The sequence below is a fragment of the Bufo bufo genome, chromosome 1 (assembly GCF_905171765.1).
Source record: "Bufo bufo chromosome 1, aBufBuf1.1, whole genome shotgun sequence".
Taxonomy (NCBI): Eukaryota; Metazoa; Chordata; class Amphibia; order Anura; family Bufonidae; genus Bufo; species Bufo bufo.
Window position 1 is genome coordinate 612060236 of NC_053389.1, and position 23710 is coordinate 612083945.

The following is a 23710-nucleotide window of genomic DNA, read 5'->3' on the forward strand; positions in this document are numbered from 1 at the left end:
TGTTTACTCTGGCAAATACCAGCATGTCAAAAAAGGTGCTCTTAGAACATTTGTTCAGTCTATGAGGCAGATTATACCGCGCCAGTGGAAATCATCAGATAGCTTGCGGAGAATCACGTGGTCCGAATGGAGGAACTAGGGGCCGAAGCCCACAACCAAACCCAAATGTACGTGCTGACCTGGGAGCCTTGGCTACAGTTTAGGAGCTCCTCTCGCTTCCAAACCTGGTTAGATACAGGTGATGACATCTTTGACAATTTTTCCAGACGTCCCTCTCCCCTTTCCCCGCCTCCCTGTCTCCCTCTTACCTTCCCTGGTCTTTTGTCTGTCTTTGTCTTGTTTTTATATGTTTCTTTGTCTTTGTTTGTTGGCTTTTTCGTGTTTCTGACCATGAGCCACGTTTTTAGAAGCACTATATTTGCCTTACTATAATATGTAAAGTAGGAACCCGACACAAGTGCTTGTTACATTTACTTCCAGCATATGTGGCTCTATAACCTGCATTCTATGTCTCCTTTTTTGCCAATATAAGTGATTGCACATTATGGAACTAGGGACGACTCACCTCCCTCAGTTAGAGTGTTATTATGTTCTCAAGTCGGGGTCTACCTTTTTTGAACGCCCATTATTTTGTAAGGGGTCTTAGTCCCACAATTCCTATTACTTTGGGTGGTATCTCCGGATTACTATGTCTCAAATTGTGCCTTGAATGGAGGATTTTGTTGTAATGTATGATTGTTCTACCACTGAAGCCTTTTACCCGAACATGGAAAAAAAAAAGGGCATTTAATGTTTATATTGTCAATAATGCTCTGATCACCTGCTTTGTCCTTCCTTACAATAAAAAGAGATTTAACAATAAAAATGGAAGAAAACGGAATGGACGGATCCGCTATTACGATGGATCCGTCAAAAACAGTCTACGGTATGAAACGTATTGACGGATCCGGCTTGAATTTCCGGCAACGGAACGACGGATCCGTTGCATGAAAAATGTCCGGTAATGTGCGATTTGCCGGATCCGACAGGCAATTCCGGCGACGGAACTGCTTGCCGGATCACTCTGCCGCAAGTGTGAAAGTAGCCTTAATATGACACAGCTGAGCTGTGGCTTCCATAGGGTTCCGTTCCGTGGTTCCATTCCGTTCCACATCTCCGGATTTGCGGACCCATTCAAGTGAATGGGTCCACATACCTGATGCGGAATGCACACGGCCGGTGCACCGTGTATTGCGGACCTGCCGTATGCGGGCTGCAATACGGCAATGGAGGGGCAACGGCCGTGTGAACAAGCCCTGAGGGCTTGTTTTTTGCTGGACAAGATGCACTTTCTAATGGTGCCATTTACGATTGCATACAATATGGTGGGAAGCAGGAAAAAAATTCCTAATTATGGAATTATAAAAAAAAAAAAAAACACCATTCCGCCACAGTTTTATAGGGCTTTTTTTTTACACCGTTTCCTATGTGGTAAAAGTGACCCGGATCACTACAATTAACATAGTTTTTCTTGAGTTTTAATACTGAAAAAAAAAAGTAAAACTTTGGAATTATTTTTTTTCCCTTTTCATTGCTACATTCTGAACCCCCTAACTAGCCTATGGAGCTTTGTGAGGGCTCATTTCTTGTGGGATGATCTGTACTTTTCATTGATACTATTCTGGGGTGTATGACTTTTTGATCACTTTTTATTACATTTTTTGTGGGAAGTGAAGCGACCCAAAAATTAGCCTTTTTTTTCCATTTTGCCATTTGCCATATGGGATAAATATATTATATTTTATTTGTATGGGCGTTTTCACACATGGCGATGCCCATGATGTTACTTTTTAAAATTATTTATGTATTTTTATTTCAATTTTAGGGAAAGGGGGATGATTTGAATTTTTATATATTTTTTTAATATTTTGTAAAACTTTTTTTTTACACTTTATAATAGTTCCCCAGGGAACTATATCAAGGGATCATTAGATTGCTTCTTTCATAGATTCAAATGCATTAGCATTGGAGTCTATTGGGATTACATTGTGTTCCTAAGGAGCCCTGCCACAGGCAGGCTGTCTGTAGGAATTAATGTGCGGCAGCCCTGTACCACTCCTGAGTACAGGGGCTGCGAAACACATACCCCGGCTCTTCCCAGGCGCTCCCGGTCTTTAACTTCTCAGATGCTGTGGTCACATTTGACCATGGCATCTGAGGGGTTAAATGTATGCGATCGGGTGCCATTTTTAAATTCCCGACACCAATGTAAATATACATAGGGAGGTCGGAAAAGGGTTGCTGAGAGAGCTTAGTATCTAGGTGTAATGGCAACACCCCAGTTGCTCCTAGAGGTTAATTTGCATATATTAAAACATCATTTTTCTCAGCAATGAGGGCACATATGAACAAGGGACCAACACAGATGCCTTCAGCTGCCAAGTGGACAGGTAACAGGTCAGCCAGTCATAGGTACAAATCTTCTCACCCTTTAATATTCACTGCACTGAAGTTAATGCTAATGAGGCTTTGGGGCCCCTAACTGCAGCCAGTACTGTCTTGATGGGGGCCCTACTGACTGCTATATATAGGACTTCCTTTATATGTCTTAGTTATCGGCGTATTTTTCTTAAATCTTCATTTTCTCTTGATATTATGTTTTGGGACCAATTACTAGTTTTCCATAGAGTTATGGACACGGTTTGCTGTCTGCATCTTTTGCAGACCCATAGAAATGAATGGGTTGGCATCTGATCCTCAAAAAATGCGGATCAGATGAAGACCGAAAATACGGTTGTGTGCATGGGACCTAATACACACCCGCTTTTGCCATGAGGAACCCCGCAGATCAGATGCTGATGATCTATCCAGAGGATAGATCACCAGTTTAAACAAACTGCAGGACCCCTTTAAATCACCTGCGATCGTTACATCACTTGTCCCGTAGACTGTTATGAATTACCGTTGCAGCCTATGGAAGTTTCATTAAGTTTCTATGGAGCCCTGCCACTATTGCTATGGTAGCCTCAGAGCCTTTAGAAGGCTTGAGGCTACAACAGTAAACGAACAGCTCCCCTAATCTCAGTGCCAAAGAGCCAACAGACCCCTTCCAGACACGGGCCAGTTTTCACTTTCCTAACACAGCCTCGTTTTCCAAACCTGACATATGTCATTTTATGTGGTAATAATTTACTTATTTACCAATTTTACTTAACCAATCGATTCTGAGATTTTTTTTTTGTGACACATTGTACTTCATGTTATTGGTAAATTTGAGTCAATATGTTTTACCTTTATAAAAAAAAATCTCAATTTTGTTCATTTGAATTTCTCAGCTTTTAAGACAGATAGTGGTACCTCACAAAATAGTTAATAATAAACATCCACCATATGACTACTTTATGTTGGCATCATTTTGTAAATTACATTTTTTTTTTAGGACATTAGAAAGCAATTTTTTTACATTTTCAAGAAAAGAATCCCAAAACAACTTTGTAAGGACCAATTCATGTGGATTCTCTGCATACAAGTCCACACCTTGTACAGTCACTCAAAAAAGACAACATAGCAAAAATATGGAATATTGATACAATATAGAACCAAAAATTGAACAAATTGTAAAAAAAGAATCCACATTTGATTGATATTTTCATCTGCAGGTCAGCGAGTCTTTATATTTTTCACTATAGGTTTCATTCCTGGCTTTGGCTTAGGCCGTTGCGGGTGACGTGCGGGAAAAGATGCTGGTGGTGATGGATCATGTGATGGACCATGTGATGAGCACAGTGACATCACCAAAGGTCCTTTTCTCCCAGGTCCTCAAAGAAGAAGAAAGAAGAGAAGTGGATGAGGTGAGTTAAATTTTTATATTATAATTTTAACCCCTCCATCCCTATTTTACTTAACCATGTTATAAGAGAAAATAATAAAGATCGGGACCCCATCCCGATCGTCACCTAGCAACCATGCGTGAAAAGCGCACCGCATCCGCACTTGCTTGCGGATGCTTGCGATTTTCACGCAGCCCCATTCACTTCTATGGGGCCTGCGTTGTGTGAAAAAACGCACAATATAGAGCATGCTGCGATTTTCACGCAACGCACAAGTGATGCGTGAAAATCACCGCTTATGTGCACAGCCCCATAGAAATGAATGGGTCCGGATTCAGTGCGGGTGCAATGCGTTCACCTCACGCATTGCACCCGCGCGGAAAACTCGCCCGTGTGAAAGAGGCCTTAAAAATACCAATGCAAAATACTGATGTTTGAAAGCGTTCCTAGAGTGATTTCACCTTCACTTCTCAGGAACCCCAGGCCTTCTTGTCTTTCTCCCCTTTTCTTTATGAAAGCCTTATATGCACTATACTACATTATGGATTCATTCCTCTCCTCTAGTTAACATCAGTTAGACCCATTTAACAGGTTCTCACTATTGTACTGATGCAATTTCAAAGGATATGATGATTTTGATTATGAACATCATATTTGTACCCCATGGCTACTTCAGTGTTGGACCTACCTGTACTGTACTGAATTGTGCTCTATATTCACTCTATTATTGCTGCCACCAAATACTTACTAGAAGTGCACAAATAGTCCCACAACATGGACAGTGACATACCAGAGGGGGATCATTGGCAAAAATTCCCATAAAAATATATATTTTAATCAGGGGCCATTTTTATGCATCTTAAAGGGAAACTCTCAAAAATGAGCCCTGCTGGAGACTAGAAATTTTTTATTTCAGGCCATGGGAGTACCCATGGCCCCAAAAATTAGGCATTCACCTGACAGAAAATAGCTTTTGACTATGTGGCTGGAGGTACATTGTGCGGTCACTGGCTAATATTTTTACTGTAGGCCAGCACAGGCCCTACAAATTAGGCATTCACCTGACAGAAAAGAACTAGTGATCATGTGGCTAGAGATACATAAGGCGGTGACTGGCTAAATATTTTACTGTAGGCCAGTACAGGCCCCAAAAATTAGGCATTCACCTGACAGAAAAGAACTTGTGATTATGTGGCTGGAAGTACATTAGGCGGTCACTGGATACATTTTTTACTGTAGGCTACTGGAGTGCAGACCCCAAAAATTAGGCATTCACCTGACAGAAAAGAACTTGTGATTATGTGGCTGGAGATACATTAGGCAGTGACTGGCTAAAAATTTTACTGTAGGCCAGTACAGGCCACAAAAATTAGGCATTCACCTGACAGAAAAGAACTTTTGATTATGTGGCTAGAGGTACATTAGACGGTCACTGGATACAAATTTTACTGTAGGCCAGTACAGGCCCCAAAAATTAGGCATTCACCTGACAGAAAAGAACTTGTGATTATGTGGCTGGAGGTACTTTAGGCGGTCACTAGATACAAATTTTACTGTAGGCCAGTACAGGCCCCAAAAATTAGGCATTCACCTGAAAGAACAGGCCTTTTATGCCGCTGTATATTGTATATACATACTGTAAGACAAGGACCATTCTTTGTTCTGGGTGGTGGATATGTGTGGGCTGGCATGAGGAAATTTAATTACACGTGGTCGTCACAGGTGTTGAGTTCCTCCGAGATCCATGCCTCATTCATTTTTAGAAATGTCAAGTACTGCACACTGTCGTGAGCTAGGCTAGTGCGCTTATCAGTCACGATCCCCCTGCTGCGCTAAACGTCCTTTCGGACAGGATACTCGACGAGGGGCAAGCCAAGAGTTCCATGGCAAATTGTGCCAGCACTGGCCACAGGTCAAGCCTGCACACCCAGTAGTCCAGGGGTTCCTCGCTTCTCAGAGCGTCTACATCGGGCGTTAACCCGATGTAGTCGGACACCTGTCGGTCTAGGCGTTCCCTGAGGCTGGATCCGGAGGGCGGCTGTCGATGGTTTGGCTGCAAGAATGATCTCATATCCGAAGTGATCAACACATCTTCAAACCGCCCTCTTCTTGCAGGCGCGGTAGGATTGGTACCTGCACCTGTTTTGCTGTGGGTGGAAATTCCTCTGCCAGCCCCCGCAACAGCAGAATGCAGCATTTTCAGAGTGCTTCCGTGTGGTTTCGTCCCATACTTCCGTTCCACAAAAAGATAGAACATGTCCTATCTTTTTGCGGAATGGCCGTATTGCGGACCCATTAAAGTGAATGGGTCCGCAAACTGCTGCGGCTGCCCCACGGTGGGTGTTCATGCATTGCGGCCCGCAGCACGGCCACGGGGCGCACACGTTCGTGTGCAAGAGGCCTTACTCATAACCTAGTCAGGTGTCCATCCCCAAGAGTATAAACAGGCGCCACCCTCTGATTAGGAGGGTGGGTGAGGGGATCACAGCCCCTCCTACGGACGGGCAGCTCACCGAATACACCTGTTATAAAAAATCACCATATATTGTCAGAAATTGCCTTAAATTAATATAAACACCTTCTCTTGTCTAGGATCCATTAATATTACATATATCCACATAAACAAAAACTCTTTGACAAGAGATAGATTGGTAAATCCAAAGGAAGAGGGGGAAGGAGAAAACCCGTACCTTTAATTGTAGATTTAATTGCGAATTCCTCATGAAATCAGACACAAAACGCATAATGTGAATGAACCCAAAATATTTACACGAGAAAACCACAAACACAGAGGGTCGGGTTCCTATCTTGTAATAGAAAAACCATCTGTCCTCTAATCCCAGTGACTAAAAATGGCTTGTACCATAGATGACAATCCAGTCCAATACTTTGTGTGTTTCCAAAACTATAATCTGGAATATCATATGTCAACAGTAGTACATTCGCAACTATTTACAGAGAAAAACACCCTTAGTGGTAGTAGTACATAAACTCTTTCCTCAGATTGAGTCCCATCGGGTATTCAATCTGAAAATCCAGAAGGCTTCCTGCAATAGAATTTTATTTATTCTATATTACCTCCCCTAGGGGAGGGAGTGACCTGCTCGATAGCATATGCACAAAAACTATCCACACTTCTATTGTGTTGTTTAATAAAGTGATTGGCAGTGGCGTAACTACCAGGGAAGCAGGGGAAGCAGCTGCTTCGGGGCCCGGGCTGACAAGGGGCCCGGAGCAGTAGTAAACAGTCAGACTGGCCACACCCCCCTCTACACTCACTTCACTGCTGCTTTAGAATGTCCTCGGAGCAGAGCAAGGAGCTAAGCCCCGCCCATCAGCAAGGACCATTAATAGAGGAGCCTGGCTGCTTAATAGTGCAGCCAGGGCTCAATACAGTGTGCTACAGGGAGATCCTGTCTCCCCTCCCTCTCCTAACTAATAGTACAGCCCAGCTTCTGCTACAGAGACTGCTCTGTAGTCGGCAGTAACAGGAGGGAGAGGGGAGACAGGAAGTGCTGCAGAAAGAAGATGCTGTGCCTGTCACTGTCAGGAGCCCATACATTCCAGGCTTATCCCTGCCAACCCTAGCTGTCCTGCATCTCATGTAGCTCCCCCCAGCTGCATTCATCTGCTGTCCTTTGCCCCCCAGCTGCATTCATCTGCTGTCCTTTGCCCCCACCAGCTGCATTCATCTGCTGTCCTTTGCCCCCCCAGCTGCATTCATCTGCTGTCCTTTGCCCCCCCCCCCCCAGCTGCATTCATCTGCTGTCCTTTCAGAAGCCCCCCCAGTCCTGTCCTGTGGGCCCCCTACTTATCTGATGCCCTGCCCTCTAGGCCCCCTATCCATCTGATGCCACACTCCTCTGGGCGCCCATGTGCAGCTTGGGGACACCAGTATGAGGCCAGAATGGGGACTGGAAGATCACGGAGCGGCGGGGAGCAGGCGAGTATGGTTTTTTCAACAACTGTACAATGCACCGCTAGTTCACATCACATTTTTGTCCCACATTTAAGGCTGGGTTCACATCACGTTTTTCCCATCCGTTTAACGTATACAAAAAAACGTATTCGGATGCCTCATACTGATGCCATGACAGTGACATCCGTTCACCATAGAGTTTCATTGCAAAAAAAAAAAAGTATCCATTTTTTTTACCGGTTTGTGCAGGATACAAGAACGTGGAGTACTGCATTTTTGTATCGTGTACGTCATAGTCCAGTAAAAACACATGTATGTTAAAGAATCAGAGGCCACTGTATGACGCCTGCCTGCCTGTTTAAAAATTTGCTGTGGGGCCCAGTCATTTCTAGCTACTCCACTGGTTACCAGGGGCTCAGACCATGGGGACAGACTACAGTCGGTGTCAGCCCTGCAGCAATACATAGAATGGGCGCCTATCCTACAGCAGGGGTCATACTGTGCTGTACATACAGTGTAGGGTGATGTCATGTTCACCTCTCCGGGTATGTTACCCAGGAAAGCACAATTCTGCAAAAAGGACATGTTCTATCCTTTTGGTGGAACGGAAGTGCGGAATGGAACCCCACGGAAGCACTGCGATTGCGTTCAGTTTTTTCTGTGCAGGTGCAATGCGTTTTGATGCGTTTTTCATGCACGTGATAAAAAACTAAAAGTTTACAAACAATATCTCCTAGCAACCTGGTGGTGAGCGTGGTGACGTCGGCGCAGGTCCTGCTGAATGAAGATAGAAGATTTCTATCTTCATTCAGCAGGACCTGGTCCAACGTCACCACGCTCACCACGTTGTGAGCGCGGTGACGTCATCAAAGGTACTTTTCCTGCCAGGTCCTGAAAGAAGACGAGCCGGGCTGCGCGATCAAGTGGATGAGGTAAATAATTATATTTTTTATTATTTTTTAACCCCTCAAGCCACATGTTACTTAGCATTCTGTATTAAGAATGCTATTATTTTCCCTTATAACCATGTTATAAGGGAAAATAATAAAGTTCGGGTCCCTATCATCTCCTAGCAACCATCCGTGAAAATCGCATTGCATCCGCAATGCTTGCGGATGCAATGCGATTTTCAAGCAGCCCCATTCACTTCTGTGTGGCCTGCGCTACGTGAAAAACGTAGAATATAGACCATGCTGCGATTTTTACGCAACGCACAAGTGATGCGTGAAAATCACTGATCATGTACACAGCCCCATTGAAGTGAATGTGTCCGGATTCAGTGCGGGTGCAATGCACGCATTTCACCCCCGCGGAAAAGTCGCCCGTGTCAAAGGGGCCTAAGACTTTGACACGGCCCCCACAACAGTATGATAGAATGACACTACATGACAGATAGGGTGTGTGTGTATGTATATAATATATATATAATAGGAAAAGGATGGCGTGGCAGCCTGGTCTGGTCTAGATCGTGACTAGCCAAAGGAGCGGGGTTTACACAGAGGGGGGGGGCCTATGCAAAAATTTGCTATGGGGCCCAGTCACCTCTAGTTACGCCCCTGGTGATTGGCCACACTTGAGGCAATTTCTGACAATATATGTTGATTTTGTATTACAGGTGTATTCGGTGAGCTGCCCATCCATAGGAGGGGCTGTGATCCCCTCACCCACCCTTCTAATCAGAGGGTGGGGCCTTTTTATACTCCTGGGGATGGACACCTCACTAGGTTATGAGTAAGAACTGATGAAAGTTCGAAACAAGTTAACCTGCTACGGTGGTGGGTGGATGTAATTTTAGTTTGAAACTGAAATAGAGCAACCTTTTGGATTACCAGATGCTGGAACTCCTTTCTTGTTTCACAGAATGCAGCCTCTCTGCAGCAAGGCCTGGAAATGCTGCATTCTGCCAGCCCTCTGTGATGCTGGTAACATGTCCGCCATTTTGTGTTTGTATCGGGGGTCTAAGTACGTTGCCACCCAGTACTGGTCCTTGCCCTTTTTGCTTTTTATAGGGGGGTCCCTCTTCAAACACTGGAGCATGGAAGGCCCCCATTTGCCCTAAATTGGAAGCGGTGGAGCGCCCTGGGTCCTGCTCATCGCCCAGGAGAATGTCGTCCTCGGTCTCCTCCTCCCAGCCACGGACAACACCAGGGATCCCCGAAAAGTTGAAAGTCTCCCTCAAAGCCTGCTCTTCATGCTCCTCCTCCTCCTCCCCCCAGTCACCATCCTCCTCTGACCCCTCTTCAGACTCCTGCTGACTTGTCTCAGATGTAGTAGCCCCCCCTGGGAATTCATTCAGCATTGCGACTTCCTCATCTTCCTGCTCCTCGACGGCTTGATCAATGACACAACGCAACGCACGTTCCAGAAAGAAGGCGTAAGGTACGATGTCACTGATGGCGCCCTGGCTGTAATGGTTTGGTGATCTCATCAAATGGCCGCAGAAGTCTGCATGCGTCGCGCATGAGCAGCCACTGGCGCGGTGAAAAGAAACCAAGCTCCCCAGAACCTGTCCTGCTGCAGAGTTCGTACAGGTAGTCGTTAACGGCACGTTGCTGCTGGAGCAGTCTATCAAGCATATACAAGGTGGAGTTCCAGCGCGTCGGGCAGTCACAAATCAGACGTCTGGCGGGCAAGTGGTGTCGCCGCTGAACGTCAGCAAGGCAGTGTAAGATCTTCTAAAATGGCCAGAGATTTTTCTGGCCTGCCGCAGGACATCCTGGACCCTGGGGTATTTAGCAACGAATCGTTGCACGACTGAGTTCGGGACATGTGTCCTTTTTCCCTGTTTTAGCACGGTCAGCAGATTGGCACAGTTGTCGCACACCACTTTACCGACTGTCAAATTGAGCAGGGTTAGCCACTGATCGGCCAGTGACTGCAGAGCTGAAAGCAGTGCAGGACCGGTGTGGTTCTTAGCTTCCAGGCACAACAGCCGCAGCACAGCATGGCAACGTCTCACCTGGGACGTCGAATAGGTTCTGGGGAGCTTGGGGGACGCAGTGGAAGAAGCAGTAGCAGTGGAAAAGGAGGAGTCAGCCGAGGAGGAAAAGAAGAGGCAGGTCTGCATGCAATCCTTGGAAGTAACACCAAATCCACACGGGAGCCACGGGTTACAATGCTTGACGGCCGTCAGAAGGTTCACCCAGTGGGTAGTAAAAGTTATGTACCTTCCCTGCCCGTGTTTGCTAGACCACGTGTCTGTGGTCAGATGTATCTTGGCACCGATACTGTGTGCCAGAGATATATTCACTTGCCGCTGAATGTGGCCATATAGCTCTGGGATGCCCTTCTGGGAGAAATATTTCCTTCCAGGGACCTTCCATTGCAGTGTGCCAATGGCCACAAATTTTCTAAAGGCCTCCGAGTCCATCAGTTTATATGGCAGTAGTTGGCGGGCTAGTAGTTCCGACAAGCCAGCAGTCAGCCGTTGGGCAAGAGGGTTATCCGGCGTCATCAACTTTTTACACTCAAACATTTGGGCCATGGAAGCCTGCCTTCCGACAGATGAATGCAAAGACGGCACGGTGGAAGGTGGAGTGGAGGACAAATGGGAGGAGAGAGGAGAAGAAGAGGCAGGATGTGGAGCACCAGGAGTGTGGCTTTGTGGGTGTCATGCCCCACTCTGACGATGTGCGGAGGTCGGCCAGGATAGCAGCACGAGTTTAGTATTTGTTTTGGTGCCGTGCTGGATCCGCCTCTCATCAGGTGCACTGGGTGGAGTCATTAGTTTAAATGGTCTCCAGCTAAGTGCTCTGAGCGGATTATACTGATCATTTTGGTCTGGGAAGTTTGGAGGGAAGGTTGGCTGTCAGTTCCTGCTCCCAGAAGATAAGTGTCATTTCTTGTTTGGTTGTTGGTGTCATCTATCCCATCCAGGTTCTGTGCGAGCAGGCTGCTCCTATCTCCCCACTTCACCATCTCAGGGAGTTCAGGGTTTTGTCAGTTCAGGCTGGAGGACACAGCACACCTACCTTCTAGGTCTGCCTGTGGGCTGAGCAGTGCAGGGAAAGAAGTCAGGGATAAACTAGGAGGTGACCCTTCCCCTGTCTCTCGTCCAGAGCCTGGTTGGTGTGTTATCTTTTATACTGTGCACGTCCGCCGTGACAGTGGGTTCTGACGGCGTTGCTCCCACTGGGCTCGGTGATGGGAGGCTAGGTGCCTTCTTAAGGCGGTCGCTTACCGCGACTTATGCGTTGACAGCACAGGCTGCAGATGGCAACACTATTGTCAGCAGCTGACACGTTAAAAAAAGCCCACACTGCTGAGCCATGTGTCTTGGGAGCGCCAGAAGTGACCGTGCATGGTGGATGGCTCGCTCCAGATAAATTTGCAGTCTGCTTTTTGCCTCCTGTGCCCTGCGAGCTCTGTCTGCTTCTCCTCCTTCTCCCCCTCTCTGCTGCTCCATCTCTCCCTCTGAACACCCCTCCTATTCCTCTCTTGTGGGCACCCACTTGACGTCCATCGACACATCATCATCGTCACCTTCACCACCACTGACATTTGAGATCTTGGAGTAGGCAGCAACAGCCGGGACCTGCCTCCTTCGCCTGATCTGGGTACTGTGGTCAGACCGCTGGGTGGCGGCCATTGCTACCTCCTCTTCCTCATCCGATGTCAAGAATGGCTGCGCATCAGTAAGGTCTGGGAATGGATGGGAAAATAATTCCTCTGACTCGAGTGGAGGGGCTATGGTGGTGGTGGTGGTGTCTTTTGGGGTGCACACAGCAGTGAGTGAGGAGGGTGCAGATGCAGAGGATGAGGAGGGTGCAGAAGCGGAAGGGTGAGTGAGCAACTCAACCAACTCTGGTGCGCCCTTTGAAGTAATTGCACACACCTTCTCCAACTTCCCACTTAGGCTCCGGCCTGGTGCACCTGCTCGACCCCTACCACCCCTGCGGAGCGGCCTGCCTCTTCCTCTGCCTGTCATTTTCAAAATGACCCTGTGCCTAAGTCCCTAGAGAAGAGCAGTATTTGTGGAAGCAGGTATATAACAGCCCTCAATCAGTATTTTGTGGAAGCAGGTATATCAAACCCCCTAATCAGTATTTTGTGGAAGCAGGTATATTGCAGGCCTCAATCAATATTTGTTGGAAACAGGTATATCAAACCCCTTAATCAGTATTTTGTGGAAGCAGGTATATCGCAGGCCTCAATCAATATTTGGTGGAAGCAGGTATATCAAAACCCTTAATCAGTATTTTGTGTAAGCAGGTATATCACACCCCTTAAATATTATTTTTGCCACAACAGTTATATCACACCACCCTGTTTATTTGGGGCAACCGGTATATCGCAGCCCTCAATCAGTATTTTGTGGAAGAAGGTATATCACACCCCTCAATCAGTTTTTTTGGGGGGCAACAGGTAAATCACACCCGTTGCAAATAGTTGTTCTAATAGTGCTTGTCCCTCTAAATAGCTGCGGTATCGCAGCAAAACCGCACAAAACTGCTGCACAATACAAATGCACTATATACTTTCTATCGATAGCTCACCTATATCAGTCCTTAAAAGGACTTTTGTGGCCCTATTAGCTAGCATTTGGTGTCCCTAACAGCCTGTCCCTGCTCCATAAAGCAACCTCTCCCTACACTGGCAAAACACAGAATGTAAAATGGCTGCCAGATCGGGTTCTTTGATAGGGTGGGGATGTGTCCATGTGCTGAAACGTCTCAATTGGCTGTCCTGTCCCATCTGATGGATGTGTCATGGGTCAAAGTTCGGCGCAATGCAAAAGAATATGGCAACGGCGGACATCGCTATATGTTCGCATGTTCGGCAAATCACGAACGCGCAAAGTTTGCCGCGAAACGACCGCCGGGCGAACCGCAAGGCCATCTCTAATAGTTAATGGTGTCGCAATGCAACATACTGTGATGTGGTGGTCGTAAAAAAAAAATCCAAGTTGAATTTTTTTTGCGACTGTCGCAGTGGCAGTATGTCGCATTGCTACACCATTGATTATCATTACAAAAAATGTCGTACGACATTACTGCGACACATGTCGCCATGTAGTTGTTGCCTTTTTTGTAATGTAGCCGGACCCTAAGTGTCACTCTATAGACATGTATTTCAAATATATATTATAATTGATAGTGTGTGATTACTATTCATCATTTATTTACTTCCAATTTTACCAAAGTGTAAAACTAAATTATACTATATAGCTATAAACTGCTTTCAATTACATTTAAAACTAGAAATAATCTAAACATACTATATCTATCTATCTATCTATCTATCTATCTGTAACGGAGTACCATTATTCCCTGCTGTACAGAGGCGGTCATGTGATCCGCACATGCGTACTCAGCTCTCAGCTGCCATCAGCACAGGAATAACAAAGGCAGGAGCAGCTGTGCCCGTGACAGCCAGAGACCACCATCATCTGAGAGAGTCAGCTATGTATTTGCAGGAACCGTAGCCCTGTGAGAGAGACCACCATCACCTGAAAAACACAAGACAAACAAAGCTGCTCCTAAAGAGGCGTCTATCCATCAGCCGAGAGACATCCAAAGACATTCTTTGACAGCTGCCACCTGAGACAGGATTTCTGAGACGGCCATCAGCTGATAGCGACAGCTTGAGACATCCAAATATAGCCGCCTCTTAAGACAATTCATTTTACTAAGGCAATCATCTGTAATCTACAGCACCTGCCTGCCCTTCCCAAGCTCTGTCCCTGTCTCCCACACACCGTGACAGCAGCATCTTAAGTCCCTCAGTCATTCCCCCACCCTCAAACCTCCTATCCCCCACCCTCATTCCTCCTGTTCCCCTTTCATATCTGCTCATTCCCAGTCACCCTCCTCCCCCATTTGTGTTTGTGATTGGACCTGCTCCTTTTGTCTGACAACCCGTTTTATATTTGTCTGCAACCAGTCATCACAACAACCTGCATTTACATATAATCAAGAAGGAATATTTATCTATCTATCTATCTATCTATCTATCTATCTATCTATCTATCTATCTATCTATCTATCTATCTATCTATCTCTTCATCCCAGTCTGTTAAGCTATCTAAGAATCTCTCATATTGATATTTTCCTTAAAATCATCATATACATGCACAGATTACAGTAGTGATTCAGGTTCACAAAGACATACTTTGGGTCAAACATCATACACATACCTTCAGGCCATAATTTCTGTCTCATTGTGACAGTCTGCATTGCACACGGCCAGAAGATGTGAGTATACAGAAGATCCTGTTTTCCTGACTTTTGTGTTTGAGTGTTGTATGTATACCTGCCTTTCTAATTGAGGATATCAGTTTTCTATACATATTGCAAAAGGTATACATGGGCAGATATCTAAATATAATTATGTAATAATGTGATACCACTTCTTGTAAGATCTGTAACAATGTATAGGGTACATGAATTCATCCATTGTTTTCTATTGGCTGGCCCCATTTCTATCCTTTACTTGTGAGCTTCCAGTCATTGACAGGTATTATATAGTGTGTTATCCCTTTTTTAATCATTGATATACCAGTGTCTTGTACTTGGGAACTACCGTAGATATCTGCCTATGCTGAGTATATACCTACAGTGAGCCCCTACCTACATTTTACATAGTCAATATAAATCAGACAAGCGCCATGTGGTAGACCATTATGCCTATTGCCTTTTCTTAAGGTTGCTTCCTCTTTTGTTGCCTTTTTTTTACTCCCTTTTTCTTGAGGCCTAGTTTTCTGGCTGCTTTCTATTTTACCTGCTTGTTTAGAAGTTTCATCAAAATGTATAAGCTCTTTCTCGACAGGAAGCAGTAAACTTCATGCTGTGCCATCCCAGCATGCCAGTGCATGTGATGACAGCTCTGCTGCTACCGGGGGCATCGGACCCCCAACCCTAAGGCAGTGGCTAGGTGATATACCTCCTCATCAACACAAATGGTAAGAATAATAACAGGTTTTTATGTCATTGTAGATGAAATGATCTTTTATGTTTGTATCTTTTCAAGATAATACATTAAAAAAAAAAAATTGCTGTGTAATGTAATTATGGACTTGTTTGCAGAGGTGAAAAGAGGCTCCTGAGACCCCAGACAATGCTAAATCTGTTACGGGGTCCTCAGTCTATCAAGCGTAATTTATAGCATTGGGTTTTTCAGACTGAAGAAGTAGGAATTATGATCACAAGCTCCGCGCCCCTTACATTTACAGATCCTGGTGATTAAGTTAGGTAAAATGACGTTAAAGCCCTTGGTCCTGGCAAAGCTCCAGGCTCTCTGGACCAGTGATGGCCAGTTCGCCGTGTTCGCCCGTGAACACATGCGGGCTGCCATCTTAACTCACAAGTCCGGCAATGCACAGGTAAGTCTTTACCTGTGCCTGTGCACGAGCCGGTCTGAAATGAAATGCGGTTACCGGGAGCAGACAGTTCCGAGAACAGCCTGCTGGGGCTCGCATGTGTTCGCGGGCGAACTGGCCATCACTGCTCTGGACCTTCTACTCTTAATCTCTTTACCATCCTTGTAAATCTCTTATACTCAATAAACTCTCCACTTAAAACTTTGCTGCCTATGAGACAAGAGATTTTTGTCTATATAAATGCTGATTTCCTTATCATTATAGTCTTGAAGGGGTTTTCCAGGAGCACAATATTGATGGCCTGTCCTCAGGATCTCATGATATCTGATCGGTGGGGGTCCGACTCCTGCCACCTCTGCCGATCAGCTGCTTGAAGAAGCCACGGCAGTCCAGTGAGCGCAGCGGCCTCTTCCTTGGCCAAAAAACAATCTGCAAAAAGAGAAAAAAAGAGTGGGGGAGACTTTAAAATATTAAAAATAACTGTATAGTCCCAAGTTAGAAAAAAATATCTATACTTTTTAAATATATCTATACATGTTAAAAAGGTAGCATATTCCTTGTAATCAAAAAGCCCCCCCCCCCACTACACTCACATGTACAAGGGTCCTCAATGGTATATAGCTATTCCCAAGCAATATATGCCAAATAAATACCAAGTAAAGGATAGACTAAATATGGAACCAAAATCCTGCAACACTTCCTGCTGACCCTTAAGCCCCTTTCACACGAGCGAGAATTCCGCGCTGGTGCAATGCGGGATGCGAACGCATTGCGCCCGCACGGAATCCGGACCCATTAATTTAAATGGGTCTGTGTACACGAGTGGCGGTTTTCACGCATCACTTTTGCGTTGTGTGAAAATCGCAGCATGTTTTATATTCTGTGATTTTCACGCAACGTTGGCCCCATAAAAGTGAATGGGGCTGCATGAAAATTGCATCGCACTTGCTTGCGGATGCGATGCGATTTTCACGGATGGTTGCTAAGAGATGTTGTTTGTAAACATTCAGTTTTTTATCACACGCGTGCAAAACGCAGTAAATCGCATTGCACCCGCACAATAAAAACTGAACAACTGAACGCGATCGCAAACTAAACTGAATGGCGCAGTTTTCACTGAACGCATCCGCAATGCATCCGGACACGCTCGTCTGCAAGGGGCCTTTTTCCTGTAAAATACCAACCAAGGTGGGAGTCATGCCCCAACACACATTTTGCTGTGGAAAAATCTGCATTGGAGAAGATTTTCCCTCCCTCGTCAGTATAGAAAACCTCCTAGGCCAGTGACATCATGTTCATCCATCACATGGCCTATGTGCAGATCAGTAAAATTCAAGTGAATGGGGCTGAGCTGCAATATCAAGCACAGCCACAATTTACAGCGCTGTGGTTGGTATGCTGTGAGGAGGCCACAGTGCTCGACTGTCACATCACAGTAGGGGCCTGTCCCATGTTGCATTGTGACACCATTGACTATCATTACAAAAAAATGTTGCACAACTTTTTGGCAACAAGAACTTGTGTGACAGATGTTGCTGTGTAGCTGGACCGTAACAGAGGTATTAACTTCAAAACAACGTGGGTGGGTGAGTTGTCAGCCGCATTGTGTCCACCTGTCACGGACGTTCCCGTGGCAGGTACCAGGAGATCGGAGAGACTGGCAACTCGTGGGTAAAATTGACAAGTTCCCCTTTGGATCTTATTGTTTCTGTGTTTTGATGAATGCCACACCCCTTGCTTCAGGTGTTGCTTTTTGGTCATTTACTTTTCCCATAAGTAGCCGCTTCTCACTCTTGGAGGTGCGGTTTATAGATATTCTTTCTGCCTTCTAACTAGCTGGTCAGTTGTACTCTGTGGTGCTTCTGGAGTTGCCAGTTTTCTACTTTCAGATAAGTCTTGTCTTTTCTTATTGTTTTGTGTTTGTTATATTCCCTGTTGTTTGTAGCTGGGCCTGAGACAGAGACTTCCATTCGTCCATCTGGGGAGGAATGGGTTGTCTCTGGTCCTAACCTCATTCCAGGGCCTTATAGGGATATAAGGGCCTATGTATCCAGCATATGAATATTCCTACCTTCAAAGTCTATTCATATTGATAGGTACAGTCTTGTGAAAAAATTAGGACACCCTTTGAAAGCATGTGGTTTTTTGTAACATTTTTAATAAATGGTTATTTCATCTCCGTTTCAACAATACAGAGAGATTAAAGTAATCCGACTAAACAAAGAAAACTGAAGAAAAGTCTTTTCAAGATCTTCTGTAAATGTCATTCTACAAAAATGCCTATTCTAACTGAGGAAAAAGATAGGACACCCTTGCCCCTAATAGCGAGTGTTACCTCCTTTGGCTGAAATAACTGCAGTGAGACGGTTCTTGTAGCCATCTACCAGTCTTCGACATCGGTCTGAGGAAATTTTACCCCACTCCTCAATGCAGAACTTTTTCAGCTGTGAGATGTTTGAGGGGTTGCTTGCACGTACAGCCCTTTTCAAGTCACCCCACAGCATCTCAATGGGATTCAAATCTGGACTTTGACTTGGCCATTCCAGGACTCTCCATTTCTTCTTTTTCAGCCAATCTTTGGTTGATTTACTAGTATGTTTTGGGTCATTGTCATGCTGCATGGTCCAGTTCCGCTTCAGCTTTAATTTTCTAACTGATGGTCTCACATGTTCTTCAAGCACCTTCTGATACACAGTAGAATTCATCGTGGATTCTATGATGGTGAGCTGACCAGGTCCTGCTGCAGCAAAGCAGCCCCAAACCATGACACTTCCACCTCCATGCTTCACAGTTGGTATGAGGTTCTTTTCTTGGAATGCTGTGTTTGGTTTACGCCAAACATGTCCTCTGCTGTTGTGTCCAAATAATTCAATTTTGGACTCATCTGTCCAAAGAACATTATTCCAGAAGTCCTGGTCTTTGTCAACTTTATCGCTGGCAAATGTCAGTCTGGCCTCGATGTTTCTCTTGGAAAGCAAAGGTTTCCTCCTTGCACACCTCCCATGCAAGTTAAACTTGTACAGTCTCTTTCTGATTGTAGAGGCATGTACTTCTACATCAACAGTAGCCAGAGCCTGCTGTAGTTCTCGAGATGACACTTTAGGGTTTTTGGATACCTCTTTTAGCATCTTGCGGTCTGCTCTTGGGGTGAACTTGCTGGGGCGACCAGTCCTGGGCATGTTGGCAGTTGTTTTGAAAGCCCTCCACTTGTAGACTATCTTCCGGACAGTGGAATGGCTGATTTCAAAATCTTTTGAGATCTTTTTAAATCCCTTCCCAGACTCATAGGCTGCTACAATCTTTTTTCTGAAGTCCTCTGACAGCTCTTTTGCTCTCACCATGGTGCTCACTCTCACTTCAACAGTCAGGAGCACACCAAACTAAATGTCTGAGGTTTAAATAGGGCAAGCCTCATTCAACATGCAGAGTAACGATCTACTAATTATGTGCACCTGGTGTGATATACCTGTGTGAGATCTGAGCCAATTTAAGAGGGAATACATGTGAGGGTGTCCTATCTTTTTCCTCAGTTAGAATAGGCATTTTTGTAGAATGACATTTACAGAAGATCTTGAAAAGACTTTTCTTCAGTTTTCTTTGTTTAGTTGGATTACTTTAATCTCTCTGTATTGTTGAAACGGAGATGAAATAACCATTTATTAAAAATGTTACAAAAAACCACATGCTTTCAAAGGGTGTCCTAATTTTTTCACATGACTGTAGTTAAGGACTGGATTAGGGTTGTTTAGGAGGTGACCTGTTCCTTCCCTAGTTTCCGGGCCCAGTTTTTCCCCCACACTGATCGTGACACCACCTTGTGGAAACCCAACCTATATAAAATAATTCCAGCTAAACAAATTCAAATGAATTGCAAAATGAGCATTATGCCATCATTTCACATCTATTTAAAGGGAACCTGTCACCGGGATTTTGTGCATAGAGCTGAGGACATGGGTTGCTAGATGGCCGCTAGCACATCCGCAATACCCAGTCCCCATAGCTCTGTGTGCTTTTATTGTGTAAAAAAAAACTATTTGATGCATATGCTAATTAACATAAAAGAGTCATATCTTACTTGTGACCAGAGAAGAGTCATATTTTCAAGCTCTGACTCATCTCAGGTTAATTTACACAATAAAAGCACACAGAGCTATGGGGACTGGGTATTGCGGATGTGCTAGCGGCCATCTAGCAACCCATGTCCTCAGCTCTATACCCAAAATCCCGGTGACAGGTTCCCTTTAAAGGGGTTGTCTGCTTTTTACTATTAGGGTCCATACACCCAGCCGGCAACCCCATAGAACTGCCTATTCTCATCCACGATTGCGGACAAGAATAGGACATGTTCTATTTTTTTCCGGAGCCGCGGATCGGAAGTTCAATCAGCTGTTTGAAGAGATGGCAGCACTCGTATGAACACTGCCTTCTCCGCTCTGTTTACCTTCTCGCTGCAGCAATTGCAGTGGTGAGGAGGTGTAATTACAAGTGTGGTGTCCCTATTCTCTTCTATTGGACGGCCCCTTCCTGTTCACTTGAATGGGGAAAGAAATCTTCATATACACTGGAAAGATGCATTTTATTCCTCCTTGAAATGTATTAGGAAATTTACAACTGGTTGATACCAGTTGGGGGTTGTCCCTGCACCCTATGACACTGTCCAGTCAGAGCTGCCAGTGCCAGACTGTGTAGGGATTCATTCCTGGAAATGGCAACACCCGGGTGTCAATTTATTCAGGAATAACGTAGGAATAGTACAATGCAGGGTTATGAAAAAGGATGCTCCAGAATTATTTTATAGGGGATACAAGGCCTGGTAAACTATCTAACTGACCTGTTCTCAGGATTAGTGAGGTTCCAGCCATAAAATCCCCATGAACTCATGTTTTATAGCAGGGATGCTCAACCTGCGGCCCTCCAGCTGTTGTAAAACTAAAACTTCCATCATGCTCGGCTGTACGCTGATAGCTGTAGGTTTTCTGGGCATGCTGGGAGTTGTAGTTTTGCAACAGCTGGAGGGCCGCAGGTTGAGCATCTCTGTTTTATAGCCTGTCATAAAACCCTGTGGTGGGAAGTACATGACAATCTCTTTCTAGCAAAGCTTAGAACCAGCCCTGTACCTCATATGGAACCAGAGATCTCCCCATTCATTGGGCCAATTACTCTGCTAGATTTCTTTGAGGCTGGCAGCTCAGAGGGTGTGTCTTTTCTGCTGCAGCTCTCTCCTTGTCACATCTTCAGGGCTCATGCCCACGGCTGTTGCCCTGCAGTGGCCATATTACGGCCTGCATACGGCGGGTCCGCAATACACGGGGCACTGGCCGTGTGCATTCAAATCACTTGAATGGGTCCTCAAATCGGGAGATGTGGTGCGGAACGGAACCACGGAATGGAAGCACTACAGAGTGCTTACGTGGGGTTCTGTTTCCTGCTTCCATTCCGCAAATAAGTAGTGCATGCATTACTTTTTTGCAGTGCGGATCGCGGACCCCATTGAAGTGAATCGGTCCGCGATCCGCATGTGGCTGCCCCACGGTCGTGCCCGTGCATTGCGGACCGCAATTTGCGGTCTGCAGCACGGGCACTGAGCACTTAAACTCATGGGCATGAGCCCTAAGAGGAAGTTAAAGGGCAGCACTGAGCATGTGCATCCATCTTAGGCCTCTTTCACACTACCGTTTATTTTTTCCGTTTTGCGGGCCGTTTTTTGCGTTCCGTATACGGTCCGTATACGGAACCATTCATTTCAATAGGTCCGCGGAAAAAAAACAATGTACTCCGTATGTATTCCGTAAATAGGTCCGCAAAAAAAAACGGAATGCATACGCAAATGCATCCGTATTTATAAAAAAAAAAAATTTAACTCACCTTAATCCACTTGATCGCGAAGCTGGCATCCCAGCACAGATGAAGACAGAAGAAGGGATGCCGGGCTGCGCGAGCAAGTGGATTAAGGTGAGTTCATTTTTTATTTTATTTTTTTAACCCCTCCAGCGCTGTTTTACTATGCATTCTGTATTCAGAATGCTATTATTTTCCCTTATAACCATGTAACGGATCTCACAAACAGAATTCAAAACGCCAGTGTGAAAGTAGCCTTAAAGGGGTCGTCCCATAAAAAATATTTTACAGTTTTCAAACCAGCACCTTGATCTAAATACTTTTGTAATTGAAAGTAATAAAAAAAATCTGCAGCAGAAAAGACACTCACCTTGAGCTGCCAGCTTGATATGAATCTAGCAGAGCAATGAATGGGGAGATCTCTGGATCCATGTGAGGCAGTGGCGTACATATAGAAGTAAGGGCCCCATAACAAGGATCAAACCAGGCCCCCACACAGGACAGAAGGGTTTCTGCCTAAACCCCTTTCAATGACCCGTGGGCCATTTTTTCCACTGCTTCATTTGCTAAAAGTTGTTCCTTTAGAGCAGTGCTTCTCAAATAGTGGGGCGCGCCCCCCAGGGGGGGCGCCAGGCTCCGTAAAGGGGGGCTCGATCAGGGACGGCCTTTGGGGTGTGCGTATTTCTTCTGTATAATGCCGGCAGGCAGGCCGGGCGGCCGGCGTGTCCCTCAGTGATGTCACGTGCCTGCGCCGCCTGCTTTATGAATGAAGCAGGCGGCGCAGACAAGTGACGTCACTGAGGGACGCGCCGGCCGCCCGGCCCGCCTGCCGGCATTATACAGAAGAAATTCGGATATACGGTACTATTAGGAGTGAGGGGGGCATGTTTAATAACTTTAAACGGCGGCGGCGGGCACATGGAATCTGTGGATGGCACAGTTAAGGGGTGGGGGTCTGTGGATGGCACTGTTATGGGCTGGGGGGGCACTGTGGATGGCACTGTTATGGGGTGGGGGGTCTGTGGATGGCACATATATAACAGTGCCAGCCACAGATCCCCCTGTAACAGTGCCAGCCACAGATCCCCCCATAAGTGTCCGTCATCCACAGATCCCCCCATAAGTGTCCGTCATCCACAGATCCCCCCCATAAGTGTCCGTCATCCACAGATCCCCCCATAAGTGTCCGTCATCCACAGATCCCCCCATAAGTGTCCGTCATCCACAGATCCCCCCATAAGTGTCCGTCATCCACAGATCCCCCATAAGTGTCCGTCATCCACAGATCTCCCCCATAAGTGTCCGTCATCCACAGATCCCCCCATAAGTGTCCGTCATCCACAGATCCCCCCATAAGTGTCCGTCATCCATAGATCCCCCCATAAGTGTCCGTCATCCACAGATCCCCCCCATAAGTGTGTGTCCGATCCACATTTCTTTCTTTTTTTATACTCTTATACGTTAATAAGGATACAGTGTTATGCAGAGGTGTACTTATAACAATTTTATAGACAAATGATACTATTTACAGTCGCGCGGGGGGGCGCGAAATATTTTCTTCTTCCTAGGGGGGGCATGACAGAAAATAATTGAGAAGCACTGCTTTAGAGGGTGGAGTCCTGACCAAGTTTTCAATCCCAGTAGAAGAGGGGATGATCCTAACTGGGCCCCCTCCTGCTCTGGGCCCCATAGCAGTCGCATGGTCTGCCACTATGGTAGTTACGCCCCTGATGTGAGGTACAGGGCTGATTGTAGCTTTGTTATAAAGGTATTGTCATGTACTATATGATCTCTGACTTTCATCTTTTACGTTAGTCATAAGCCCCT

General features: G+C 45.7%; 1 protein-coding gene across 3 annotated transcripts in view; it reads left to right on the forward strand.

Annotated features, from left to right (window-relative positions):
• Window positions 1-14068: 14068 nt before the first annotated feature.
• The window catches only part of PARP6 (poly(ADP-ribose) polymerase family member 6), a 98878-nt gene continuing 89236 nt past the window's right edge, over window positions 14069-23710 (forward strand). For 2 of the 3 annotated variants that reach the window (XM_040415761.1, XM_040415763.1), the window contains exons 1-2: window positions 14069-14921; window positions 15496-15628. In XM_040415761.1, coding sequence (XP_040271695.1) covers window positions 15626-15628 — 3 coding nt within the window. In that variant the 5' untranslated portion in view covers window positions 14069-14921; window positions 15496-15625. Of the gene's footprint in view, window positions 14922-15379; window positions 15629-23710 lie in introns of those variants that run through there. The other variant, XM_040415762.1, reaches the window with a different exon arrangement.